This window comes from Rhinopithecus bieti, unplaced genomic scaffold (assembly GCF_001698545.2).
Source record: "Rhinopithecus bieti isolate Rb0 unplaced genomic scaffold, ASM169854v2 scaffold_6717, whole genome shotgun sequence".
NCBI classification, from domain to species: Eukaryota; Metazoa; Chordata; class Mammalia; order Primates; family Cercopithecidae; genus Rhinopithecus; species Rhinopithecus bieti.
Genome location: NW_016805334.1, coordinates 2,526,327 through 2,550,854, shown reverse-complemented (window position 1 = coordinate 2,550,854; position 24,528 = coordinate 2,526,327). Strand labels below are relative to the sequence as shown.

Genomic DNA, 24,528 nt, shown 5'->3' with positions numbered 1-24,528 from the left:
GCGCAGCCACGACGGAGCAGCAGCGGGACTGGCCGCCCCGCGCCCCCTTCGCCGCCGTGCCCTTCCCCGGCGCGCTCACCCCGTTCTCGGGATGGGATTGTAGCGGCGGCGCGGACTCGGCGGGGATCGCGGCGGAGGCGGCGGCGGCGGCGTCGGCGGCCGAGCGGGGCTCCATGTTTTCCCCTGGCCAGGAGGAGCACTGCGCCCCCAATAAGGAGCCAGTGAAATACGGGGAGCTGGTGGTTCTCGGGTGAGTCCTGGGGTCCCTGGTCCCGGGCAGCGGCGCGGGCGGGGAGCGTCCGCATCCTCGAGTGGGGCAGGCGGGGTGGCTCGGCGCTCTCTGGGGACTGCCGAGGCGCTCGGGGCGGCAGGAGAGGCTCGCAGGGCCGGGACGCCCCCCATGGGCGCGCGCTCCAGGCGCTGCGGCGGGCGCCGGGCTGCGCTGTCCCTGCGAAGACGCGGTGGAGGAAGTGGCGGTCGGGACTCGGGCGACCCCGCAGGGGCAGCGCCGGGCACCGGGTCCGCGGCCGTATCGTGAGGGCGGGGGCAGGGGCTCCACTTCCCGCGCGCCGCGTCCGGCCTGGGAGGGCGGGCAGGAACTCGGGGTGAGGCGCCGCCGTCGCGGGCACTTCGCGGGGTCGATTCCCGAAGCTGAGAGGCCGGCCGGCCCGGAGTCCCGTCTTCCCACCTCCCCGGCGGACCGTGGTTCCCGCGCCCCCGAACTCCAAGCGCGGCGCCGTGAGCTCGGGCCGCCGCGGGGTGTGGGATCTCCGGCTGCGCTTTAGAAATTGTTCCGATGAACGCCGCGGGCCGCCGCAGCCCGAGGGCAGTGAACGGTGTGTGACCCGGGCCGGCCGGTCCTCCGCTTCTCCTTGCTTGGAATGCCCTGGTGGGGAGGGGCAGGATGCGGCTGCTCGGGGCCTGGCACCGGGGCGCGGGCCGCATCCCCCTGGTGCCGGCCTCGCCAGTGTCCTCCCGGCGGCGGGGAGCTCGCCAGCCTCGCCGCCTCGGCTCCCTCTCTGCTGGTGAAAGCCGCATTTTGTAGATAGTAATTATGTACAATCGTTAAACGGCAGCAATTAGAGACTTCATCTACTTCCTGAGTTTCCTTGTGACATTTCTATTGTTTACTCTTAATAAGCCAGGAGAGAGGCTTCGCGGGATTATAGCTGGATATAGTGGGCAGTGAAAGGGAAGGGGGAGGGGGGAAGTGCAGGAAACTGGGAAGAAGGAACAACTTGGGTTTAGTGTTGAAGAAAGGATTATTTTTTCCTTTGGATGTGTCGCTCCTGGGAACCGGGCTTTTGTCCTTCTGCGTTGAAAGACCTGTATTCAGAACATCCTTGGCGCTAATAGGTAGGCTTAGCACACATATGAGGAGTCATGGCTGTGGGAAGACTCAGGGAACTTTGGAAAACGTGTTTTGATACTTGAGTACCTTGAAGTAAGTGCTGACTTAAAAATAATTTAAGAGGAGTTTTTAAAGGGAAGCTTCCAGACACCGCACAACTCAAAGCTTCCCGGTCTTCCTGACTTTGTTACTAGTGCATTAAGTGGGGGTAGTATTGGAAATCTCATTACCTATTTTGAAGCTGTTTGCAGGTAAGTGTTTTTCTCACCTGCATCTTAATTGCACTTCAAAGACAAATATCAGGGTTCACAGGAAGGCGGGAGGAATGACAGGAGAAAAACCACAGTTTAGTCTGTCTTATGTAACTTCAGCCCAACCTAATTTTGTGGAGTTTGGTTTTGTGTGGCTGGCTTCAAAGTATGTTTAACACTGGGAATTTGATGCGGAAGATTAACGTATGCCAGGACATTATTTTCATTATTTCCTTTTGAGGAAATCGTTGTTGAGATGTTTCAGAAAAGCAGCGAGTGGGCCTGAAGAGGTTTTGTGTTCATAGCTGGAAGTGCAGGGCATTCCGAAGCCACGGAAAGGCTTCGGAATTGTCCTAGTATCATACATAGTCTTACTGCACAGGAGCCTGTGGATATAACGTTGCAGTTGCATATGCTCTGCCCTTTGCTAATGCTTTTCCAGGAGACCAAGCTATGACATAGTTGGCCCTTAGTGGGCGAGACACTCAATCGTCATTTGTATACCTACTCTGTGCCTATGCTGTTTCGGCATTGCTGATGCAGTGAGAACAGGGAACTTTCATTTTAGTGTGGAGTGACAGGCATAAACAGAAAGAAACATTCAAATAGATGAGTAATAAGTGACCATTTCAGGTGTAACCAAGTTCTGAAGAGAAGCTGATAAACTTGGAGAGTGACTGCTTAGGTGGGTATTGCTTTCTTCGACTGGAAGGTCAGGGAAGTTCTCTCTCAGGAGGTGAAATATGAATAGAGGGTGCTAGTCTGGTTTTTGAATACTTGAATTGTGGTGTTTTTCTTTTTTTGAGAGTAGGTTTCTGACTGTTTACCATTGTTGAACACATTGAAGAGTGCCGGTGAAAGAGTGACTAGGTAGGTAGATTTTTAAAGAGAACCTTATTCATATTCCACCCTTAGGGTTTCAGACAGTGTACTTCATCTTAAAACAACAATAACATTCACATAGAATTACAATCTTTATGATATTATCTTTATGTCCTCTGGGACATAAATATTGGAAAACAAAATTTCAAGTAGATTTTCTGAATAATGAGATGATTCCTGAGATCTAAAAATGGCTAATATTTGATATTGATAGAAGCTTTGCTTGTCAAATTCAGTGCTTTTTTGTTTTTTAATGGTTATATGACTGTCCTTTTTGCTCACTTTTGAATGTCATAGTAGAACATTACTAGGAAATCCTGGAGAGCAGAATGAAGAGCTGATAGATGTCTATATCCATATACAAATACTTCTGTATCTTTTCATGTGTTACACAGTATTATTAAGAGGTTCCACATAGCTAGGATTTTAGTGAGCTCATCACTTTCTGGGCAGATTAGTGGAATTTAATTATTTCATGATTCCAGCCAGTTATTGTATCATAGCCGCGACTCTCTGTTGTGTCCACTGCTTAACTGAAAGTAGAGAAAAATGAGTGGTCTAACCAGCAGGGCTTTTTGCTATAATTTTAAACTTACTAATGTTTTAAGGTTAGGGAAGTGGATCAGGATTTGAGAGGCAGTTTGATATAGTGGGAAGAACATGCATTTACACGTGGGTGACCTGGATAAGCCCTGCTCTCTTGCTGACTGGCTCTGTGACTTTGGTTTAGTTCTTCCTCCTCTCTGTTTCTTTATCCATTTGCAAAGTATGATTGGATTAGGTCGCCTTCAAGAGCCCTTCCTGGTCTGTGCTCAGTAATTCTGTTCATTGGCGCAAATGTGGAAAATATTTAATTACATATTCTAAGTTCCCTGACAGTTGTTTTAATAGCAGAAAAGACGAATGCTGTGGTTGTTTTTTATGAAGGAGATGTGCTTAAAAACACAATGTTTAAAAAAGTTGTAATGATATACATCTATTTGACTCACTGATGTTAGATTACCCATGAGAGCATTTAAATTGGGTAAAACTTTATGTTCCAAGTTTAAGAAAGACAGTGATGTTTTGAAGTTTAGGTAAATAGAAGGAAATAACCAGCATAAAGATGAGATGATCTCATGCTAAAAATTTAGGACTGGACAGCATTAGGAGAAATACCTAATGTAAGCAGAAAACTTCTAGGTTGAATGGACAAAATACTAATTTGAATTATAAAAAGAGAGAATCACAGCCCCTCAATCAATTTCCAGACTTAAGCCAGTTTACAGACCTGGAACCCCTTGAATGATGGGAAAGCCAGGTCCCCTTGAGGAAGGACCCCACTTAAAGTATAATAAAAAAAAATTAGTATAATTTTTATACTTAAAGTATAATAAAAAAAATTAGGACTAGAAGGAAGCCTAATGGTCATGGTATATGTTTAGCCCTTGTATTTTATTCATGAGGAAACTGAGGCTCCCAGAACGAGAGAGGTTCAAGTTCATAGTTGATCTGGGCTGAGCTAGGTGGCTGTAGTACCCCACTCTACCCTTTCCCCACTTTAAGACAGATTCCAGCAGCGCTGCCAGTTCTTCAAAGCATCCTTTCTGGATTCAATTTGAAGCATGTGGCTCTCTTGCTAATGGCCCATGATGGTTTTGGAAAATATTGCTTACTCTCTTAGTTCTTCTCACCTCACAGTTGAATGGATAATGCGTTTTGCAAGCCTTTTTTTTTTTTTCTTTTGTTGCTTCACAAAATGTATTTTTATTGGCTCTCTCAACCAAAGGTTCTTAATCTAGGGTCCACAGATGGAGTTTGGGAAGTTCTTGAACTTAGATGGGGGAAAAATATGTCTTTATTTTCATGATAAACTGCAGTTTAGCATTTTCATTCACTTATGAGTGTAGGCAACAAAAAGATTTGCTGCTAGATTTTGTTATTTAATGCATTATTACAGAAGTGCACATATGTATTACGATTTAAGACTTTTGAGAATGAAGCATAACTGATACCAGTCGTAATCCTTTGTATTTTATTTTATATGTTTAAAAACATAGTCTGAGAAGGGCTCAGTACATGTCATCAAACTGCCAAAGGGATTCTTGGCACAAAAAGAGGGTAAGAACCTCTACAAATGAAAATGTATAAATATGACTGAAAAATGAAGTATTTTGGTAGAAATTGATTAAGCTCCACAAAAGGAGGTAGATACCTGCCTCATTTCCTTTGGATGATGCAGTGTTCTGTCAGATAAGACAAAGAGGATTATAGTAGCTTGTAGAGTTTATGGTCTTTTTTTTTTTAAAGCAGGTCCCAATTTCTATATGCTTTTTTGTTGCTGTAACCTCAACACTTTGCCTTGACTACTCCACCCTTTGGTGGCAATGAGAAACCTTCAAATATACGCTAACACTTTTCCTTTTCTTATCCTCCACTCTAATTTGGGCCCAAAGACATCAAACATTAGTATCTTTTATAGACTAAAAGGTCTTTGAACTTAAAAAAAATTTATAAAACAAAATCTTTGCTGTCACTCAGCATGTGGGGTGATCTGAAGAGCTCAGACCTGTTTGTGTGGATGGAGTGTCTAATTCTGTAGGCTATTAAGGGTTATGGTGTTACTGGCTTTGAGTTGCTATATTTTCCTTTACTAACTTTAGCCTTGTTTGGAATATGTGGCTGTCTGTGTTGCTGTGTGGTTTCTGGTCTGGCATTCTCAGATTTATTTGTTTCTCTCTTTAACACACCAAGACTGAAACCTTCATTAGGGCTTTTCATTTCTGGTTGTGTTTCATCCTGCGATCAATATTTGGGGATGCTGTATATAAAGGAAAGTAAAATAGGCTTGATTCAGGTTCAGTAATTTTACCAAACATTTTATCGAAAAGATAAAATATTTATGCACAAAGGACCAAAACAAACAAAATAGCCCTTGCTATATTTGAGGGAGACGAGTATTGTCACATTGGAGCACTGGTTTTATTTCTGCTGTGCAGGGCTTGCAGTGTGGCCTTCCTGAAAGTATGTATATGGGGTTGTAGGTTGGCTTTTGAATGGAGACAACATCAACTTGATAGACCTCATTGGTATGGGAGAAAAATAACTGAAAAGTAATTTATAATGTCTTTTGATTTAATTAAACGTTTCTCCTGGGGTGTGCAGAAATCTATTTTATAAAAAGAAAAGTAAAGGTTAGAATAATTCTTTATTAGTTCTTACTGAGCTTATTGTCACTTTATCTTCTGGAAAATAAAATAATAAGAGCAGAAAGTGCTTCGTATTTCTTAGTTTTGTCTAAATCAGCTGTTCTCAACCACTGTCTCAACTACCTCATATGTGATGAGTCTTGAGGGTATGTGGCCAGTAATTTATGACAAGTAATAAAATGTGGATCTTTCAAATGATTCGGAGATGTCCTGTTAATAATGCCATTTTTCACCCTCTTGCATTCTGATGTGTTTTCTCAAGTGGGAGAAAAGGGGGTGGAGTTATATCAGGCAATCCGGGAATGTATTCATTCAGCAAATATTTATTGGCTGTGGACTCTTCCAGGCATGAGGAATACAGCTAGGACAAGGCAGACACATTCCTTTTCCTGGTGAACTGCTCTCTTATTTTTGTCCCAGCCTCTTTGTGGATAACCATTACTGATACGTGGTTCATTGATGTATTCCCCAAATATTTGAGCATCTGCCACTTGTCAGATGTTGTGGATTGCACTAAGGGATGTGCAGGTGAACAAGACAGTCATGGTCCCTGCTGCTGCAGAGCTGACAGCCTAGCTGGGAGACCAGAAGGCTGGGATGGTGGATGTGTTAGCGAGTCCCCTAGCCATGTGCCAGAATGAGATGGGGATGACCAGGTTGGGGATAAGAGGGAAAGAGTGCTTTCTGAAGAAGATTTGGAATGTTCTGCAACCTGGAGATGAGCACATGCGGCTACTTTGAGGAACAGACTAAACTGTGGTTTTTCTCCTGTCATTCCTCTCTTTATGGCTAGAGAAGAATGATTGAATGAAATAATGTGAGGGATGATGATGGGGGGGAGATCATGAAGGGCCTATAAGATATTCGAAGGGATTTGGACTTTACCCTGAGGGCACAGGAGACTGTCGCAGAGTTTTCCAGTATGAGTTGAGAGTGAAGAAAGCCCTCTGCTCTTTGCAGAATGGAGTTAGAAGGCACAGTGGAGTTGGAAGGCACAGTGGAGTTGGAAGGAGAAACTGAGGCTGCAGCCCAACAAAGCAAAGAGAGAATGGAGTGTGAGCTAGAGGGCAGCCGTCTTGCTTCTAGTTCATGGTTTGGGTACCTCCTGAGACCTAGTTTCGTGTGATTGACCATTCATTGAGTGACTCAATATATTGACTGAGGACCAGTACTGCTCCCAGCCCTGGGCTACACCAGCGAACAAGACGGACAGCTTCCCTTCCTGCCTGCTTGGAGCTTACCTTTTATTGGGAGAGGTGAGGAAGCAAATGAGTAGATAAAAAAGGGAACTTCAGAGACTGCTGGGAGGAAACTAAAGCAGGATAAGAAGGAAGAGAGTGATTGGGTGGGCAGGGGTGGGTGAATTGGCAGGGTAAAATGCTAGGGATAAGGTAGCGGGGGATCCTTTCGGGCAGAATAATCAGGAAAAGCTTTTCTGAGAAAATAATCCTGTGTCCTTTGAGAGTCCCCACTTCTTTCAGTTATTTACTTTTTTTTCTGTTTAAGCCACCTTGAGTGGGTTCTGCTCTTACAATCAGAAGATTCCAAGCATTCCGTTGTTAAGAGGCAAAGTATATAAGCAATGTACTGAAGGGAAAATAGAAGTGTAGACAAATACAAGGGCAGATAGTTAAGCATCCCTGGACAAAAACGTGGTTCTGCCCTCGGTGCTGCTTGCCATGTGCCCAGAGTGGCCATTGCATTCCACTAGAGCGTATTGCTCCTTGAGGGTAGGAACCCCGACTTCCACCCCGCTTGGAGTGCTGGGCTTACCTTTTTGGTGCATGTTAGGTACTCGCTGAGCCTCTTGGAGAAATGGATTTCTGTGACACACCCTAGTTTACCACCCCACATGGAGATGTGGCCAGGGCTCAGTGAATGTTTCTGGACTTGGAAGGAACATTTTGCTTCTGTAGCACAACTGCAGTTTTGTAAACAATCCTACCAACCTTTAGGGCCCAAGTCACAGTTTCCCTGAGAAACTAAACATGTGCTTTACTGACATCAGATATTCTAGTTTCAGCTTTCGTTTGTTTTTCTTTTTGTCAGTCACCTAGGAGTCATGTTGTCACCTGCAGAAAGTCCTGCCTTGAAGGGAAGCCGGCCATCTGTTCTGATTCCACCAGCTGCTCAGAGCTGCATTGCAGTGCGCCACAGTGGCGTTGAAAGGCTGTGGTCATTAATGCCTGTTAATGATGGCTGGAAATACTGTGGCATACAAGCCTCTTGGATGACAGACCTAATAAATATGCATCAGGGGGCATTTTCAGCAGCAGGTTTAAGGCTATTGAGAGTCATTCTCGATTGAGATTTTCTTTCTAGCCATCCACATAATGCTTCTCACTCTCAAAACACTTAACTCTGCTTATCCCTGCTTTTCTGCTCATGCAGAATCTGTTTTTAGGATAAGAAATCATTATTTCAAGCTTTGTACTTCCATTCTTATTAGTACTGGTTTAACAGAATTTAACTAGAGCGAGCAGTTGTGTGTTTGGCTTCTAGGCTATTGATATAAAACGGCTGATCATGATTACCAAGTACTTGGGAGGACCTCGGTGGCCCCCTCCTTTCCCATCTTGTGCTTCCTGCTCCATGATTATAGAACACTAATTATAATCGGAACTGGTGATGGGGGAGCAATTAGGCTTTTCTGGACTGATGATTGATTGATTGATTGATTGATTGATTGTGTTGGGGAAAGGCCCTTCCTGCGGAAGGATTGTAAACACAAAGGAGTGTGCTTTCAAACTAGATCCCAGAAGATTGTGCGGACTAGATCCTTGATGGAGTACATGAGATTACATTATGGTTCGGGTACTTCCATCACATGCTCTGGATATAACTCAAAATGCAACCTGACAAGACTGATATGAAATAAATTCATTCAGTTTTTGTTGAGTTGTTTTTTGCCTCCTCGGGTTATTGATCATTCTAGTGAGCACAATTTCAGCCTTTTGGATGAGTTATTCCAAACATTAAGTACTGTACGGTTTGAAAATCTTAGCTAACAAAAGCATTTTTAGAGTGACTTTATAATTTATAAGTCATCTCCCAGTCTTTTTGCATTTGTTAATCTCCAGTATTATCTCCTGAAATTTGTTGAGAGCACGACAGTTGAAGAATAGCCTAGCTTACTGAGAACTATGCTTCTGATAGACTGGAACATAAGCAGCTTTCACCCAGGAGAGCTAATGCATGACACAGATTTTCAAGCTTTTAAAGGTCACCTGACATGAAATAACAGAACTAAGAGATTGGAGTAGGTGAGGTAATCTACAGAAGCATCCTGCAGGTACAGGTTGGCGGAAGGACCAGAAGAATGTTAACGCTGCATTCCGGTGGTTAGAGGACAGGATGAAGAGCTCATTTATATTGGTTGTACCTGTCTGTGACTGTTGGCAGTAAGAAGGTAGTACAGTTCCTGAAGTACTTTATGTCTCCTCCACACCATGGAGAACAGTTCTGTGTTGGTGAGAAGCAAGCCAAGGCAGAAGATCGCTCTTGTCTGATGCAGTTTAGACAGCAGCCACTGCTGCCAGCCACCTGCATAGCACTCAGGGTGGGGAGAGCTACAGGCCTAGCATCCACTGGTTACTGCCTCCAGATTGAACACTTCGCCATAGAAAGAAAATGAAAACATTCCTTTAGTAGCTAAAGTGAACATAACTTCCAAAATTTCCCCAAAATCTGGGGAATTTTAGCATTTTCATTTCTAATGAGAGGGAATGAAAATGTAAAATAAAACTTTTGCATTCAAAATTGATCAACTGAGTGTAAAAGAAATTTAAATAATTGAACTTCCAAATGATGTTAAGTTTGTAGCTTTCATAATTTTGTCATTTTTAAAGCTTAAAATTATAATAAGAATTTTGAGATGCATGCACGTATGTATATATTTTATTGCATGTGTGTTCTGCATGGGTATATTAAAAATGAGATTCACAGATCCTTCACATGGACTCCTGAACCTTAAGTTGAAGAAAAAAAATGGGATTCCCTGTACATACTAGGAATTAAGCACTATCTCAGCATACACACTAAACACTGATCACTCAGTTTATGTTAGGTGATGCTGTTGTTGTTGCTATTTTACAAGGCTAATTTCGCTTCAGAGGACTGGGGTGCTCCATAAGGAAATGTCCCCGCAGGGGTATATAGTCTAAGGGCAAGACAGATGACTTAGCAACAAATCATTAATTAGGATGTAGAGGGGTGGTGGGTGAGAGCTGTGGGCATACTATATGCCAGGTTCCATTAGGTGGTTTACATTATCCTTTCCAGGAGTTCAAATTTGTTATCTGGGCAGTGAGGCTCCAGCTTAGTGACTTGTCCAAGGCTCACTCCCTAATAAATGGGAATCTGGTTAGAAGGTAGGTCCTTATGGCTCTCATGCTTGATTATTTCCACCAGTGTGAAGGTGAGAGGCATGTGTATTGCTGGGAGATTGGGAAAGATTTCCTGGGGCAGGTGGCCTTTAGCAGAGCCTTGAGAGGTGACCTGGGTTTTTATAGAGCAGTAGTAATAAATGCATGGCGATTTTGGAACCTTGAGGGGTTTGGCTGGAGGCTGAAGTACTTGGTGAGGGAGGTGAAGTTGGAAAGTCAGGTTGGGGTATTGTCGGGGTATTGAAATACTTGGGCTAGGGTTACAATAGGTAATCTCAGAGTAGTCCCTGCCTTCATGGAGCTTATAGTCCATCAAGAAGGAAGCTCTTTAAGCAAACCTGGCAAGGTGCTGTCAAGGAGTACAGGGTTTCATGTACAGCAGGGGACAAAATTTGTTTTGGTGGGGGGGCAGATTTTTGTGGGGAGGGAAGGAATTCCATGTCAGCAGAAGTAGAAAGAGTGAGTTAGCTAAGGGTTCGAAAGGGGAAAGCAGAGTGCCTGAAGGCACATCGAGAGGTTGAGGGACTGAGAGGCTAGGAGATATCCAGCGCCTTTGGTATTGAAGGGGTGAGAGGGCCTTCGTGATGAGAGAGACTTGAAAGGAAGGACCTGGGCCCAATAAAGTCTGTGGCCTCTGAGAGGGGGAAGCCCTGCTAATAAGGGCTTTATTCCAGACTCTACGTAGCAGGCAGTGTCAGCCTTCTGAGTAGGTTAGTGAACTAATCCTTAAGACCCGGTCTTGCTTGAAATCTCCAAATAGGCTTGTTTTCCCTTTTGTAGTTAGTTTCCCTCCTACCTTTGTCTCACTTCCCCTGCCAAAGAACAGTTGCTTACAATGGGTATAGCCCCCTTCTGTGCGATGGTGACAGTGAGATGGGGTGACATGATCCGTTTAGTCATTTGGGCACTCAGTGATTTGATTTTGAAACTTGTGCTGGAACCAGTGAATGTTTTGGGGTTAAACTCCACTGGCCAAGCAGTTAGTGATCTAAGAACTCTTTCCTGTTAACCATTCAGACAACTGTCCTCCAGAGCCTTGCTTTCCCTGGAGGCCCAAGGGATGAGGTCCTGAGTGCTTTGTCCACCAAGAAGGGAGGAGAAGGACCCATAGCCCCGTGCTCTTTCCTGCATCGGAGGATGCAGAGTGTGCCCACCAGCTAAGGGATTGCCCTCAGGAGGCAAAATGGGCTGCTTTTCCTCCAGGCTGTTGTTTCAAGCAGTGGTGGGCTTGTCCCTCTGCCTTGGGGTCTTGGCTGTCTCTTGCTGAGCTGTGGCAGCAATAGTGTGGAGCAGGCGAGACTGGCATTTTGCCCCCAGACGAGCCCCTCTGAGGCTCTGAGGGTGTAATTGATCCCATTGCTGGAGAAAAGAGCAGAGCAGATTTCTGGCCTTGCAGTATTTGCTGCAGGTGGTGGCCTTGGATTGCTGAGGGGCTGTCTTGCTTGGCCTGGTCGTGTTCCCATCTCGACCTCTGCCATTTCTTCAGGTTGCTCCTTTTGAATTGAAGTGGAGGTCCCTGGCCAGAACCTGCACTTAAAAATTATCCTTAAAGAGGAAGCATCGAGATCTGAGTCTTTTTTTCTTTTCCTGTGGAGATGAGGAAATTCTGGCTAGACTCTTGCTGCGTAGTGGGTTGGTTCTTCCTGCTCCTTGGGGGAAGTGCCCAGAGGGGTGGCTCCTGAACCCTGATGGTATCTGTCCTTTATTGAGGGCTGATTCTTAGCTGGGTCCTTTGTAAAGTGCTGTTCCTTGTGTGGCCTCTTTAAGTGTTCACCAAGGGAGGTGGGTACCATCACTCATCATTTTATGCATGAAACTGAGTCATGATGCTTGAGAAACCTGTGCAGGGCCACATGTGACAGAGTGCTAATTCGAACCTAGGCCTTTCTGACTCCAGGTTGTTCAGTCCTGCCTTTAAGTATGTGTGCCAAAGCAGTTTTGTATGTTTTTATTTTGTTTTTTAACCAAACCCTTGGCATACTGGGTATTCTTATTAAACATGGTGTAAAACTTCACTCATTCAAAGAAGTTACCAGTAAGGTGAATTTTTTTTTCTTGGGTTTACAACTTTTATTAACTTTTTTGGGAAGTTGCCCACATACGTGCTTTGCCCATGTAAGTATTGTGCTCCCAGTATGTTTTCAGAAAATGAAATATATGTTTTGAGGAAATAAAACGAATCCTCATATCTGCCCTATTTACCTGAATATATTATAATATATATAATTATATTTCATATTGAATTGATGCATCAATATGAATTGAATATTGGGTAAAGGCAGGAAAAGCTGCCTTTATCATCCATAATAGTAAGTTCATTTCTCTAGTTTTCAAGATGATCCATTTTCTTTCTCCTTCCAGAAAAGCTGTCTAACCTTATTAGCTATGGCATGTACCCTTGAAATCTTTCTTCTTGCTTTTGTTGCTGTGGTTGGTAATTTAGGCTAGAATTTGTATTTTGTTCATAGTTTGGAAAAGGGGCTTCAAGTACTTTCCCTCTCTAATAAAGGTCTGTCTTTGCCTGGGACTAATGTCACTGTTGTGTTGATTTTTCCTTACTTGTCTTTTGATCTTCCTGTTAGTATTGATTAAGGGAAAAGACCATATAGTTCCTATCTCCTCACTAACAGTACTTGGTATAACTTGTTCCAGCAGTGGCACTTGGTTTAGCTAATCCAAAAAGCAGAGTCCAACAGCAGTCCAGGAAAAGTGCCTTTTATTTGCTTATTGTGTTAGCTTAGACCAGATGCCAGCTCTAAGGCTTTGATGAAACTCAGTTGATTTAGACCCTTCTGAGAGCTGGCATAGCTTTACACTGTATAGTTTGAACCTTCCTGTGAGAGCAGTTAAGCCTTTTTGGTTACATAGGTGGTGAGGTACATATGACCCAGAGTTTCTGAAGAACATTCTGAGCAGGCAGGCATCTTGAGATATCAGTTAGTAAAATACCAAAGGACAAATACAGCATCTTCATAAGCAGTATTAGATGTTATATGGGAAAAACTAGAGACTTGGAAGCACTGCAGGGAAGTAATTCAATCAGCAGGTTCTGCTAATGTAATAAGCGACACAAGGGTGAAACCTGAGTAGTTTACACGTACCAGAATGCCCTTCAGTTGAATTATTGTCTTATCATAGTTGCCTGCCTGTGCACTACTGTTTTGAATATTAAAAGATAGCACAGATGGAAAAGGCCCAAATCTTCATCACCTTAGTAATTTGTTTCCTCTTTTTCCCACTCCTTACCCCCTTTAGTCAAAGCTTATGTTTTGGGTTTATTACTTGGAAATCTTGTCTGGGATAACAAAGCGTACAGACTTGGTGTTGTATAAAAACCACTGCATTCCAGCCTGGGTGACACAGTGAAACCCTGTCTCAAAAAAATGAAATGAAACTGCTCTTTAATTGTGCCGAGTTCAGGAGAGAGTTGCTTCTCTCTTTGCAGGTAGTGCGGAGGTCTGAGTAGAGGGATTTCCCCCTCACTGAATTTTCCTTTCTCCTGTGCAATTTACTAATTATAAATTAGTAAATTGAACTGCCAGTCTCTTGCCCAGTGTGAGAGGCTTATAAAGGGGCCCAGGCTCCTGCCACATGCCATGTGCTCCTTTACAGCAGCCCTAGAGGAGGCGATGCCATCCCATTGAACAAGTGAGGAAATGCTGATGTCCAGACACTCAGTGACTTGTGTGACTCTGCACAGTCAGTAAAGGATTTTGAAGTTCAGGAATTTGAATCCAGGTCTGAGATTCTAAAGCTCAAGTGTATTCCACTTCTCAAAGCCTATGTATACATCTTATGCTTGTATCAGGACTTTACAAGACTGGAGGCACTGCCCAAAGGCTGTATCATTGTCCGTAATAACTTCTGATAGAGATCAGGAGGATGTAACTTAATGTTTTACATTAAGGTCTGAAGTTGTAATGATGACAGTGGAAATGCTGGAGACTTCCCCGTGGGACTCCTGTTGTGGGGTGGACAGCTGTGTAGGCGGACAGCCCTGCTGGAGCCACCCCCTCCCCGCTGCTGGAGCCACCCCCTCCCCGCTGCTGGATTGCTTGGCCTGCTTATGTTCCTGTTCTGTTCTTCCCTCCCAGGCCCACGGAAAGGGTCAGAGGGTGCCTGCCCCTGTTTTTCCTGTTACCTCCATTCAGATCAAATCCAGACAATAGAGCTCAGCTCCCTCAGGAGAAGGGCTTTCTGTAGCCCTTTCAGCTCAGTTTAAGTGACTGTTTCTCTGATCTAATTGGGTCTTTTTATCTACTTGAACACTCACTATGTTGGTTACCATAAATCACGCCCTCTTCGATTTTGCTTGTGGAATTAATTCACCCCAGTTTTCCCTAGGTTAAGCCAGTTTTAAATTCTCTCTCATTGATTCCTACAACTTTTAGATGTGAACACTAATCATTAAACAAATCTTTTAGCTTTCTTCACTAAAAAATTTGTACATGGGATTATTTTCTTAAGGCAGGCCATTTATATTTAGGTAATATTGTATTAATTTAAAAGGCAGTATACTAAATGGTATGTTAATGAAAATTTTGGAAGAAAATTTTCCAAATTTTGGAAAATACTCATTTTCCTTTAATCCATAATGCTAATATTATTTTCAGTTTTTCATATTCACTTCTAATTATTGTCCATATACATATGTATTTTCATACACCTCATTTTGAACATAGTGTATGTGCTTCTTTTTAAAGCGTTAACCAACTGACTTTCATTTTTAGAGAATTTGATTTATGCTAAAAATCATTTAAAATAAGCCAAATATATTTTTTCTTTATCAGAGTGAGGTATATGTTAATAAGTGAATACCAGTCTGCTTTTTTTGGGCGGGTTGAGGGGGCAGCATCAGGAATTGCCATGTGATTTCTAAAGTCTCTGTATGTTTTAACAGGATATATGGGAGGAGGAGAAACAGTGTTCTGTCCTCTGAGATCTTTGGAAGATCTCTGAAAGACCGAATGTATGCCCAGGGCATGGCTTCTGAAAATAAGTCTATTAGGTACTTAGAGGAAAGGACACTACCTTTTACACGTCCTGCCCAGGCAAGCTTGGGATCCAATTTTCTGCCCTTGGGGCCTTTCCCCACCCCATTACATGTTCATATGACTTTTTTCTTTTCTTCATCTTTTGTGCTTTGGCACATGCAACTCCCTCTACCTGCTACAACCTGCTAAACGGATAGGATTTAGCCCAGGTGTCATTTCCAGCATGATGCCCTTCCTGAATCCTCCCCTTTTCCCTCCAGTCAGGAGCAAGGATTTCTAGTGACCTTTCTGTGCCTTGTAAATGTCCCCTCCTTCAAGCGCCACGACAGGGCAGGGTGTGGGGCTCATTCAACTGTCATCTGTCAAGTACCTGGTGTACTTGGCAGTACGTGGAGGGTCAGAATGGATTGGAAATATAAACATTCTCATAAGGATATCTTCTTCCTCCTTTTTTCTGTACCCTGATGTAGTTTGTAAGAATGTATTGTTTAGTTTAAAATAGCTACTTAGTTTATTTATATTTCTTTAGTTTCCTAAAAGCATTCTCCTGTTTGTGTCTTCCGAGGTAAGGTAGATTATAAAATTATTCAACACATAACTATTATAAGTACTCATTGACAATTGACTGTGTTTCTCAAGTGAGATGGTGATAAATTTTAAAGTTTAAATTTTAAAGTTCTCTTTCTTAAAGAAAGAGAAGGGGTTACAGTTATGAGTACAGAGATGTGGCCTGAAGTTGACAGTAATTTCAGCTTTTGCTTGAAATGATCTTTCTTAGTGTGTAGTATTAAAGTCTCCCCAGAAAATCAACAAACCGAAACATGTTTTGACAGTGATAAAGCTTTATTTTACTCAACGTTAGTTGCTCTGGTTTCTTTTCACTCTAAAGTCACAGATAAATATTCTATTATTTTTTTCTGATAGTTATCACATCTGGCTTTTGCATTTGTGTGCTTGTATTTGTGTATCTCTGAATCTTTTACTTTTCAACTCCTTTCCTTTGATTCTTAGAGAACTTTGTGCTTGTAAATCTATATGTGATATTTGCTGTTCAGCCAATTTTGATGTATTCTTTTTTCATGTCCCTACAAAATACTTGCTGTTTGTTGACTTTTTTTCCTCCACCCTGCTCCTGTGTTGAGTGCAGCTTGTTGTATTTGAAGCAAGACTGCTGGAGTGATACCATGAAAGCCAACTTCAGTTTATTTTTTTCTTCCTTTTGTCTTTCTTTTTTAAAAAAATCATTATGAGGAACCAGTAATCTTGTCAGTAAACTATTTCTTTTGCTAGAGAGAGTTGAGTATAGCAGGAAAATATAAGCCATCTTTTTTCTGTTTTCTTTTATTACACCATCCCCAATCCAATTTCCCAACCCGCCCTCCATTCATAGAATTCTCAAATGAATATTCATCTCCTTTCTCCATTTCTAATCTAGTTTTATAGGGACCATAATGGATAATGAAATTTCTAAAATTCAACTACTGATAGGATTTGTAACACATAAAAGGGAAATGTAATATTTTTTAAAATTACGTGTACAATGGAGAGCAGTGTGGTGGCATAAATTATTCTGAATTAAAGTTCTGGGTCTTAGTGGTGTCTCTGCAACCCCAGAGCTGTAGTGTAAGTGTGAAAGATACACAGACACAAATCTGGTTCCGTGAGCCTGTGTGCTGCTGCGTGAGGGGCCAGCGAGTAGAAGGGTGAGGTCTGCTGCCCAGTGTGTGCACACACCTTGGGAGTAAGCCGCAGTCCAAATGATTTGTGAATTGTGGCTTTGTGAAGTGGCTTAATGAATTTGTTCATTTAGTTTTGATTGGATTATAATAAGGGACTGTCTTATGGTGAGTATCTGGCCGATTGTTTTTTGCCTTGTAGATTTTCTTTCTGGTGTGTAATGGGTACATGATCTCAATAAAAAATGATCCAGAAATTGCAGATATTTTCTCTGATAAATAATTCTCAAGGATGGTAGCTCAGAGATTTTGAGGGCATGTTGGTGGTTGATGAAGCAATTTATTGTTGAAGATCTCTCTAAAGTGAGATTTCTTCAAGAGCTGACATCTTTTGGCTTTCTGTTACAAATGTATCAGCTACACGTGGTGACTATTATTTAAGTGAAAACAGCCTTTATTTTCTGATAGACTATTTTCCAAAATCTGGAACTGTTGTTTCTTCTGGACCAAAAGTAACTGGGTGAAGAAAAGGATCAAGATTAAGAGAATAATATGCTGTATGTTTTGCTTGCTAAGAAAACTTAAGTGAGTGGCTGACAACCTTGGCTTTATGTAGTAAAGACCTCTGTTAACTGGAATGCTTCAGAAGAGGCATCCTTATGGACTATGGAAGTTTTAGGTTAACTGATAATTAAGCAGAAATCTTTGTAGAGGAATTTTTTTTTTAATTAGAGTTTGTGATTCTGCTTTTCTACTATAACATATGGAATCTGCTTGCATCTTTCTTTGGTGGATGAGGCTTGCCTTCTTGATCTTTCTGAACATTAGTAATCATTGCGTAACACTGTAAATTTAAAAGACGCAGAAAACTGGAACCCAGTNTGATTTCTAAAGTCTCTGTATGTTTTAACAGGATATATGGGAGGAGGAGAAACAGTGTTCTGTCCTCTGAGATCTTTGGAAGATCTCTGAAAGACCGAATGTATGCCCAGGGCATGGCTTCTGAAAATAAGTCTATTAGGTACTTAGAGGAAAGGACACTACCTTTTACACGTCCTGCCCAGGCAAGCTTGGGATCCAATTTTCTGCCCTTGGGGCCTTTCCCCACCCCCATTACATGTTCATATGACTTTTTTCTTTTTCTTCATCTTTTGTGCTTTGGCACATGCAACTCCCTCTACCTGCTACAACCTGCTAAACGGATAGGATTTAGCCCAGGTGTCATTTCCAGCATGATGCCCTTCCTGAATCCTCCCCCTTTTCCCTCCAGTCAGGAGCAAGGATTTCTAGTGACCTTTCTGTGCCTTGTAAATGTCCCCTCCTTCAAGCGCCACGACAGGGCAGGGTGTGGGGCTCATTCAACTGTCATCTGTCAAGTACCTGGTGTACTTGGCAGTACGTGGAGGGTCAGAATGGATTGGAAATATAAACATTCTCATAAGGATATCTTCTTCCTCCTTTTTTCTGTACCCTGATGTAGTTTGTAAGAATGTATTGTTTAGTTTAAAATAGCTACTTAGTTTATTTATATTTCTTTAGTTTCCTAAAAGCATTCTCCTGTTTGTGTCTTCCGAGGTAAGGTAGATTATAAAATTATTCAACACATAACTATTATAAGTACTCATTGACAATTGACTGTGTTTCTCAAGTGAGATGGTGATAAATTTTAAAGTTTAAATTTTAAAGTTCTCTTTCTTAAAGAAAGAGAAGGGGTTACAGTTATGAGTACAGAGATGTGGCCTGAAGTTGACAGTAATTTCAGCTTTTTGCTTGAAATGATCTTTCTTAGTGTGTAGTATTAAAGTCTCCCCAGAAAAATCAACAAACCGAAACATGTTTTGACAGTGATAAAGCTTTATTTTTACTCAACGTTAGTTGCTCTGGTTTCTTTTCACTCTAAAGTCACAGATAAATATTCTATTATTTTTTTCTGATAGTTATCACATCTGGCTTTTGCATTTGTGTGCTTGTATTTGTGTATCTCTGAATCTTTTACTTTTCAACTCCTTTCCTTTGATTCTTAGAGAACTTTGTGCTTGTAAATCTATATGTGATATTTGCTGTTCAGCCAATTTTGATGTATTCTTTTTTCATGTCCCTACAAAAATACTTGCTGTTTGTTGACTTTTTTTCCTCCACCCTGCTCCTGTGTTGAGTGCAGCTTGTTGTATTTGAAGCAAGACTGCTGGAGTGATACCATGAAAGCCAACTTCAGTTTATTTTTTTCTTCCTTTTTGTCTTTCTTTTTTAAAAAAATCATTATGAGGAACCAGTAATCTTGTCAGTAAACTATTTCTTTTTGCTAGAGAGAGTTGAGTATAGCAGGAAAATATAAGCCATCTTTTTTCTGTTTTTCTTTTATTACACCATCCCCCAATCCAATTTCCCAACCCGCCCTCCATTCATAGAATTCTCAAATGAATATTCATCTCCTTTCTCCATTTCTAATCTAGTTTTTATAGGGACCATAATGGATAATGAAATTTCTAAAATTCAACTACTGATAGGATTTGTAACACATAAAAAGGGAAATGTAATATTTTTTAAAATTACGTGTACAATGGAGAGCAGTGTGGTGGCATAAATTATTCTGAATTAAAGTTCTGGGTCTTAGTGGTGTCTCTGCAACCCCAGAGCTGTAGTGTAAGTGTGAAAGATACACAGACACAAATCTGGTTCCGTGAGCCTGTGTGCTGCTGCGTGAGGGGCCAGCGAGTAGAAGGGTGAGGTCTGCTGCCCAGTGTGTGCACACACCTTGGGAGTAAGCCGCAGTCCAAATGATTTGTGAATTGTGGCTTTGTGAAGTGGCTTAATGAATTTGTTCATTTAGTTTTGATTGGATTATAATAAGGGACTGTCTTATGGTGAGTATCTGGCCGATTGTTTTTTGCCTTGTAGATTTTCTTTCTGGTGTGTAATGGGTACATGATCTCAATAAAAAATGATCCAGAAATTGCAGATATTTTCTCTGATAAATAATTCTCAAGGATGGTAGCTCAGAGATTTTGAGGGCATGTTGGTGGTTGATGAAGCAATTTATTGTTGAAGATCTCTCTAAAGTGAGATTTCTTCAAGAGCTGACATCTTTTGGCTTTCTGTTACAAATGTATCAGCTACACGTGGTGACTATTATTTAAGTGAAAACAGCCTTTATTTTTCTGATAGACTATTTTCCAAAATCTGGAACTGTTGTTTCTTCTGGACCAAAAGTAACTGGGTGAAGAAAAGGATCAAGATTAAGAGAATAATATGCTGTATGTTTTGCTTGCTAAGAAAACTTAAGTGAGTGGCTGACAACCTTGGCTTTATGTAGTAAAGACCTCTGTTAACTGGAATGCTTCAGAAGAGGCATCCTTATGGACTATGGAAGTTTTAGGTTAACTGATAATTAAGCAGAAATCTTTGTAGAGGAATTTTTTTTTTAATTAGAGTTTGTGATTCTGCTTTTTCTACTATAACATATGGAATCTGCTTGCATCTTTCTTTGGTGGATGAGGCTTGCCTTCTTGATCTTTCTGAACATTAGTAATCATTGCGTAACACTGTAAATTTAAAAGACGCAGAAAACTGGAACCCAGTGGAATTCTCTGAAAATCCCATTTATACATTTTATTCTTATAGATAAAATTAAAACTTAAAAACCAAGTTTAAAGGATGTTTTAAAGGACAGAAGGTATTTCTGTCATCCAGGGTTCCACCGGTTCACTTAGATTCTGCATATTTGAGTTTTGAGTATTTTCAAGGGGTGTGGTGGAATGTTGAGGTCCACAGTGTCTCTGGTCACACCCAGAGGTTCTGGATTTAGATAGCATGGCAACAAAATAAACATGTTTACTTGGTGCATCTGCAGTGTCTATAATTTAGAAGCATCACTGCTGTCAGATTATATTTTTAACCTTTTAAACTGGCATTTTCTTGTAATACATTGGGCTGTTGAAAATCAGATTAAATCAGGGTTTCAACTGAGGAGAACTGGGACTGGAAAGCAAAGCTGGAGATGTCATATGTGATATATCATTCGCCAGAGCTGTTTAGTTAGAGGGATGCCTTTCGTTTAAATAAGAATAAAAATAATAATTGGCTATTTCAGCCCTCTGATCTTGGAAATTATTACATCCTCTGATGTAATTTATTTGTGTAACTTACTGAGTGCTAGGGGTTTTAATTGGTGCATAAAGCACAGAATTTATATGGGACTCCTGCCAAGGGTCTCACTCTAAAGTTGAATGTGTCTTTCTTTTTCTCCTTCTCTTCCACCATCCCTCCTCTTCCTCTCCCTTCTCCACTTCTTCTCTTTGTAATTGTGCACTCTGAGATCATTACTTTCCAGGTAGACCTTCACAGTTTGTCTTTGGCAGTTTCTTCTAGGATACATGTGGAGAAAAACCCACCAATATAGAATTAGTCTGTTTCCTCAGCTTCTTGAAAAACTACTTCACACTTCCTTGCCTTCTAGCTAGAGGTGACAGTGTTATGCCTGGCTAGTGTCTAGTCTTATGTTGACTGGACAGGTTTGCTTGGGTGTTACTGAAACAAAATGAGTTTTCACCTACCCAATAGAAACCTGTACTGCATAAGAGGTAACAGTGTCAAGTTTATAGCTAGGAGTTAAAGATGGGATTTGTAACCTCTTTCAGAAGGTTTTATGTCTCATTATTAACACAAGCCCATAGTAACTGTTTTTTTTTTTTTTTTTTCTTAGACGAGAAAGGCTGTTGAGTATGTGTAGTAAGATGAATTTTTCACGTGAAATTTGAGAGGTGTCTTTCTCAGTCACTGGAGTGGGTAACAGAGAAAAAATGAGGTTTTTGGACCACATAGCATGTCATTGCTCTGTCTCTGGATTAAAGTGGAGGAAAAGAATGAAACCCTACACTACCTAGAGCTTAGCGGGTCATTGGAACCTGTCCCGTTGCCAGAACAGCAGACTTTTTTTTCCAGGTTCCCTAGAGGGTACTCTGACCCTGGTTCCTTATCACCTCCAGAATGTTGCTGATTTGAATGTCTTAAGTTCGATTCTTCTGCTGAAGATCAGGCTCATGCATATAGAAAGGAGCAGTGTAGAAAAGTGCATGCTTTCCCCTTCTAGGGTATTGAGCAATATAGTTATGAAAAAGACCACTCTTTTGGTGTGTGGAGCTCTAATTTGACCATCGGTTGTTTAAAAAACAAGATTGTGCGATCACATTTGAGGCTGATGGTTTTAAGATGTTAAACTGTTCTGAGTTTATTTAAATTGCTGATGTTCTTTAGGGAGTTGAAAACATTGATCGTTGCAGAGAATTCAGAAACTTTTAAGAGTAGTGCTTGGATCATTCTCATAGAACTATTAGTTGATGTCAGATATTTCAGTTTGAGGTTGGAATGAGCTCGCTTGCTCTGGGCTGCGGTTACTTGCTTGACATCACTTCTTTACCTACGAAGTTATGGGAAGCTCCCAGGTACACATTTCCCTTGGGCAGTCTTGTGGCTGCTGCCTTTGCTGCTTCTGTATCCGTGGAGGAGGCTGCTTTGTGTGCTCAGATACTCCGCGATGTGGGTCAGCCAGGCCACATGCCTTACCTCTCCCCAGCCCGCTCTCCCTGCACCAGCTTGACACTGATGCCTGCGTCTGTTAGGTGCTCACCAGAGCGTTGCAGGGCTCAGAAAATTGCTTTCTCTAAGAACTGGCTGTTTTTGTTTAAATTAGTCATTTTCCATGAGGAGGTACAAGTAACTTCAGGAATATTCTTTGAAAATTGCACATGTATTTGGCAAAAAGTGCCACATTTCAAAACATACAGTGCATTTCTACATAGATTTTGACACAAAGTTCCATACACTTGGAGTTAGAGTCTGATTGTGGAATTAGAAAAGGCATTTTCCAGGATTTGAGCATTTCCTCCCTTGGGGGTCCCCTGCAACTTTTCAATCAAAGTACGGGCGATTCTGTGGTTCTTTCTTTCAAAGACTGAAAAGTATTCATGAATTATGTTCTATAATATCTACCTTTTATTAGACTATGAAATGACAGCTGCTTAACAGGAATATTATAGTTTTGACTTTAGTAACTTCGTAAAATGTCCTGCTTAGTACACTTAAGAAAAAGTCAAATCTGCTATCAGTGATGTGTGAATAATAATGGAATATTAAAATTTTAAAGGTTTGATCCAGCAAGCCTGTCTTAGCAGTTATTCTGTTTCAGACTATAACTGACTTATGGCATAACTAAAATGTATAGTGAGCACGTTGTTTTCGCGTATTGTCAGGCTAGAAGTATCTGTCATTCATTCACTCAGCTTGTGTGAAGTCTCAATCGTGTGATTATGGAAACGCTGAGTTCAGGTTGAAACAATGATTTCTCCTGTGTTGTTGGTTTGCCTGTTTTCTCAGGTGCCTTTTCACAGCCTGACTTTTGCTTCTTTCCTGCTAAGTTGATGAACATGTGGGAAGGCAATGGGAAAAAATGGTGGTTACGTGTGATTCAAGCTGGTCCAGCCCGACGGGACTGGAGGGATTTTCAGAATTGCAGGGACAGCTGGGTGGAGGGGGACTTACTGGATAAACCACAGAATCCTTAATTCTCTGACAATGTGCCTTGCTTCTCGCACACCCCAGATGATAGGGCATTGCCTACCCAATCACTTTCCTTGGTGTGGTGCTGGCTGGGGGTGGAGATAGAAGGGGAGGAAGGAAAGGAAGACAGATGGGCCAAGGAAGGTGGAGGAGGAGGGAGAGGATGGGGGAGGAGAGAGACCTGTGGGCTGCTGAATACAGTGGGATTGAAAAATGGTGGGTTTTCGTTGTTCTTAGTAGTTTCATGATTTAATTGTCTTAGACTAGTTATGAAACTATGAAAATTGATTGATTTTTATATATTTGCTATGAGATTGCTTATTTTCTAAGGAAAGGACCCTGTAGTTTTTGTTGCACTGTGACAGTTCGTTATCAAACTGACTTCTTACCCCCGATTTGTTGCTCCTTATTACTGTTTACCTTTCCTTTTCGTTCTTCTTCTTTGGGTATATTTTACATTTTGGTTCATTAAAAAAATTTTAGATTTACTTTTGTAAAGTACCTGAAGGTCTTTTAAATAAAATTCTTACTACCTTCTATGTTTTCAGCTTGTCCCCCCACCACACACACCTTTTTCTGTTTTTCTATGTTGCAAACTTTATTTTTTTAAAGATAGTTTTCCAAAATATGATTCTGCTATCCAGAGAGACTCTACTAGCACAGATGAAAGGACCCCAGGAGAAGTCCTCAATAATAATCATGTCACACACCACTCCCCAATTCGGCAGTCTTTATAGTTGGTAATTCAGCTCCTTCTTTGGAAGGGGTGGTGCAAACCAGCTTTCTTTACTAAAAAAAAAAAAAAAAACAAGAGGTGAGATTTTAGTATTTGAGGTTTGTCATTTGTAGGGCAGCTCATTACTGTTCAAACTGGCTTTCATCAGAAATGAATAATTAATTTATTCTGAAAATGGACCTTTCCTCTTTCCCCCTTCTCTTTTTCCTCCCTTGTTAACGTCTTAGCACATGTCTGAATGAAACGGAAATATAGCTCTGTTGATTATAGCTAAATCATGCATCATGCCTCAAACATGTATAATTTAGAGCTGGGTGCTTCAGTTCAGTGCTCTTACATCTGAAAGGTTTGTAATTTTACAGAACTGATGCATGCCTCTCATTAATGTCGTCAGGACTTGTAAAGAATAGTTAATAACAGCCTCCTCCTCCCAAAACACAAGCACATTCCTTCTACCCCATTGTACTTATTCATTTAAAAAGAGTTAAAACCATATCAGTGGTCACTTTA

The 24,528-nt window shown here is 41.5% G+C and overlaps 1 protein-coding gene across 2 annotated transcripts in view; it reads left to right on the top strand.

The window, feature by feature from the left end:
- The first annotated feature begins 6 nt into the window (after positions 1-6).
- PELI2 (pellino E3 ubiquitin protein ligase family member 2) overlaps positions 7-24,528 on the top strand; it is a 186,603-nt gene continuing 162,081 nt past the window's right edge. Inside the window, exon 1 of one of the 2 annotated variants that reach the window (XM_017872222.1) lies at positions 7-250. In XM_017872222.1, coding sequence (XP_017727711.1) covers positions 174-250 — 77 coding nt within the window. In that variant the 5' untranslated portion in view covers positions 7-173. Of the gene's footprint in view, positions 251-637; positions 837-24,528 lie in introns of those variants that run through there. The other variant, XM_017872223.1, reaches the window with a different exon arrangement.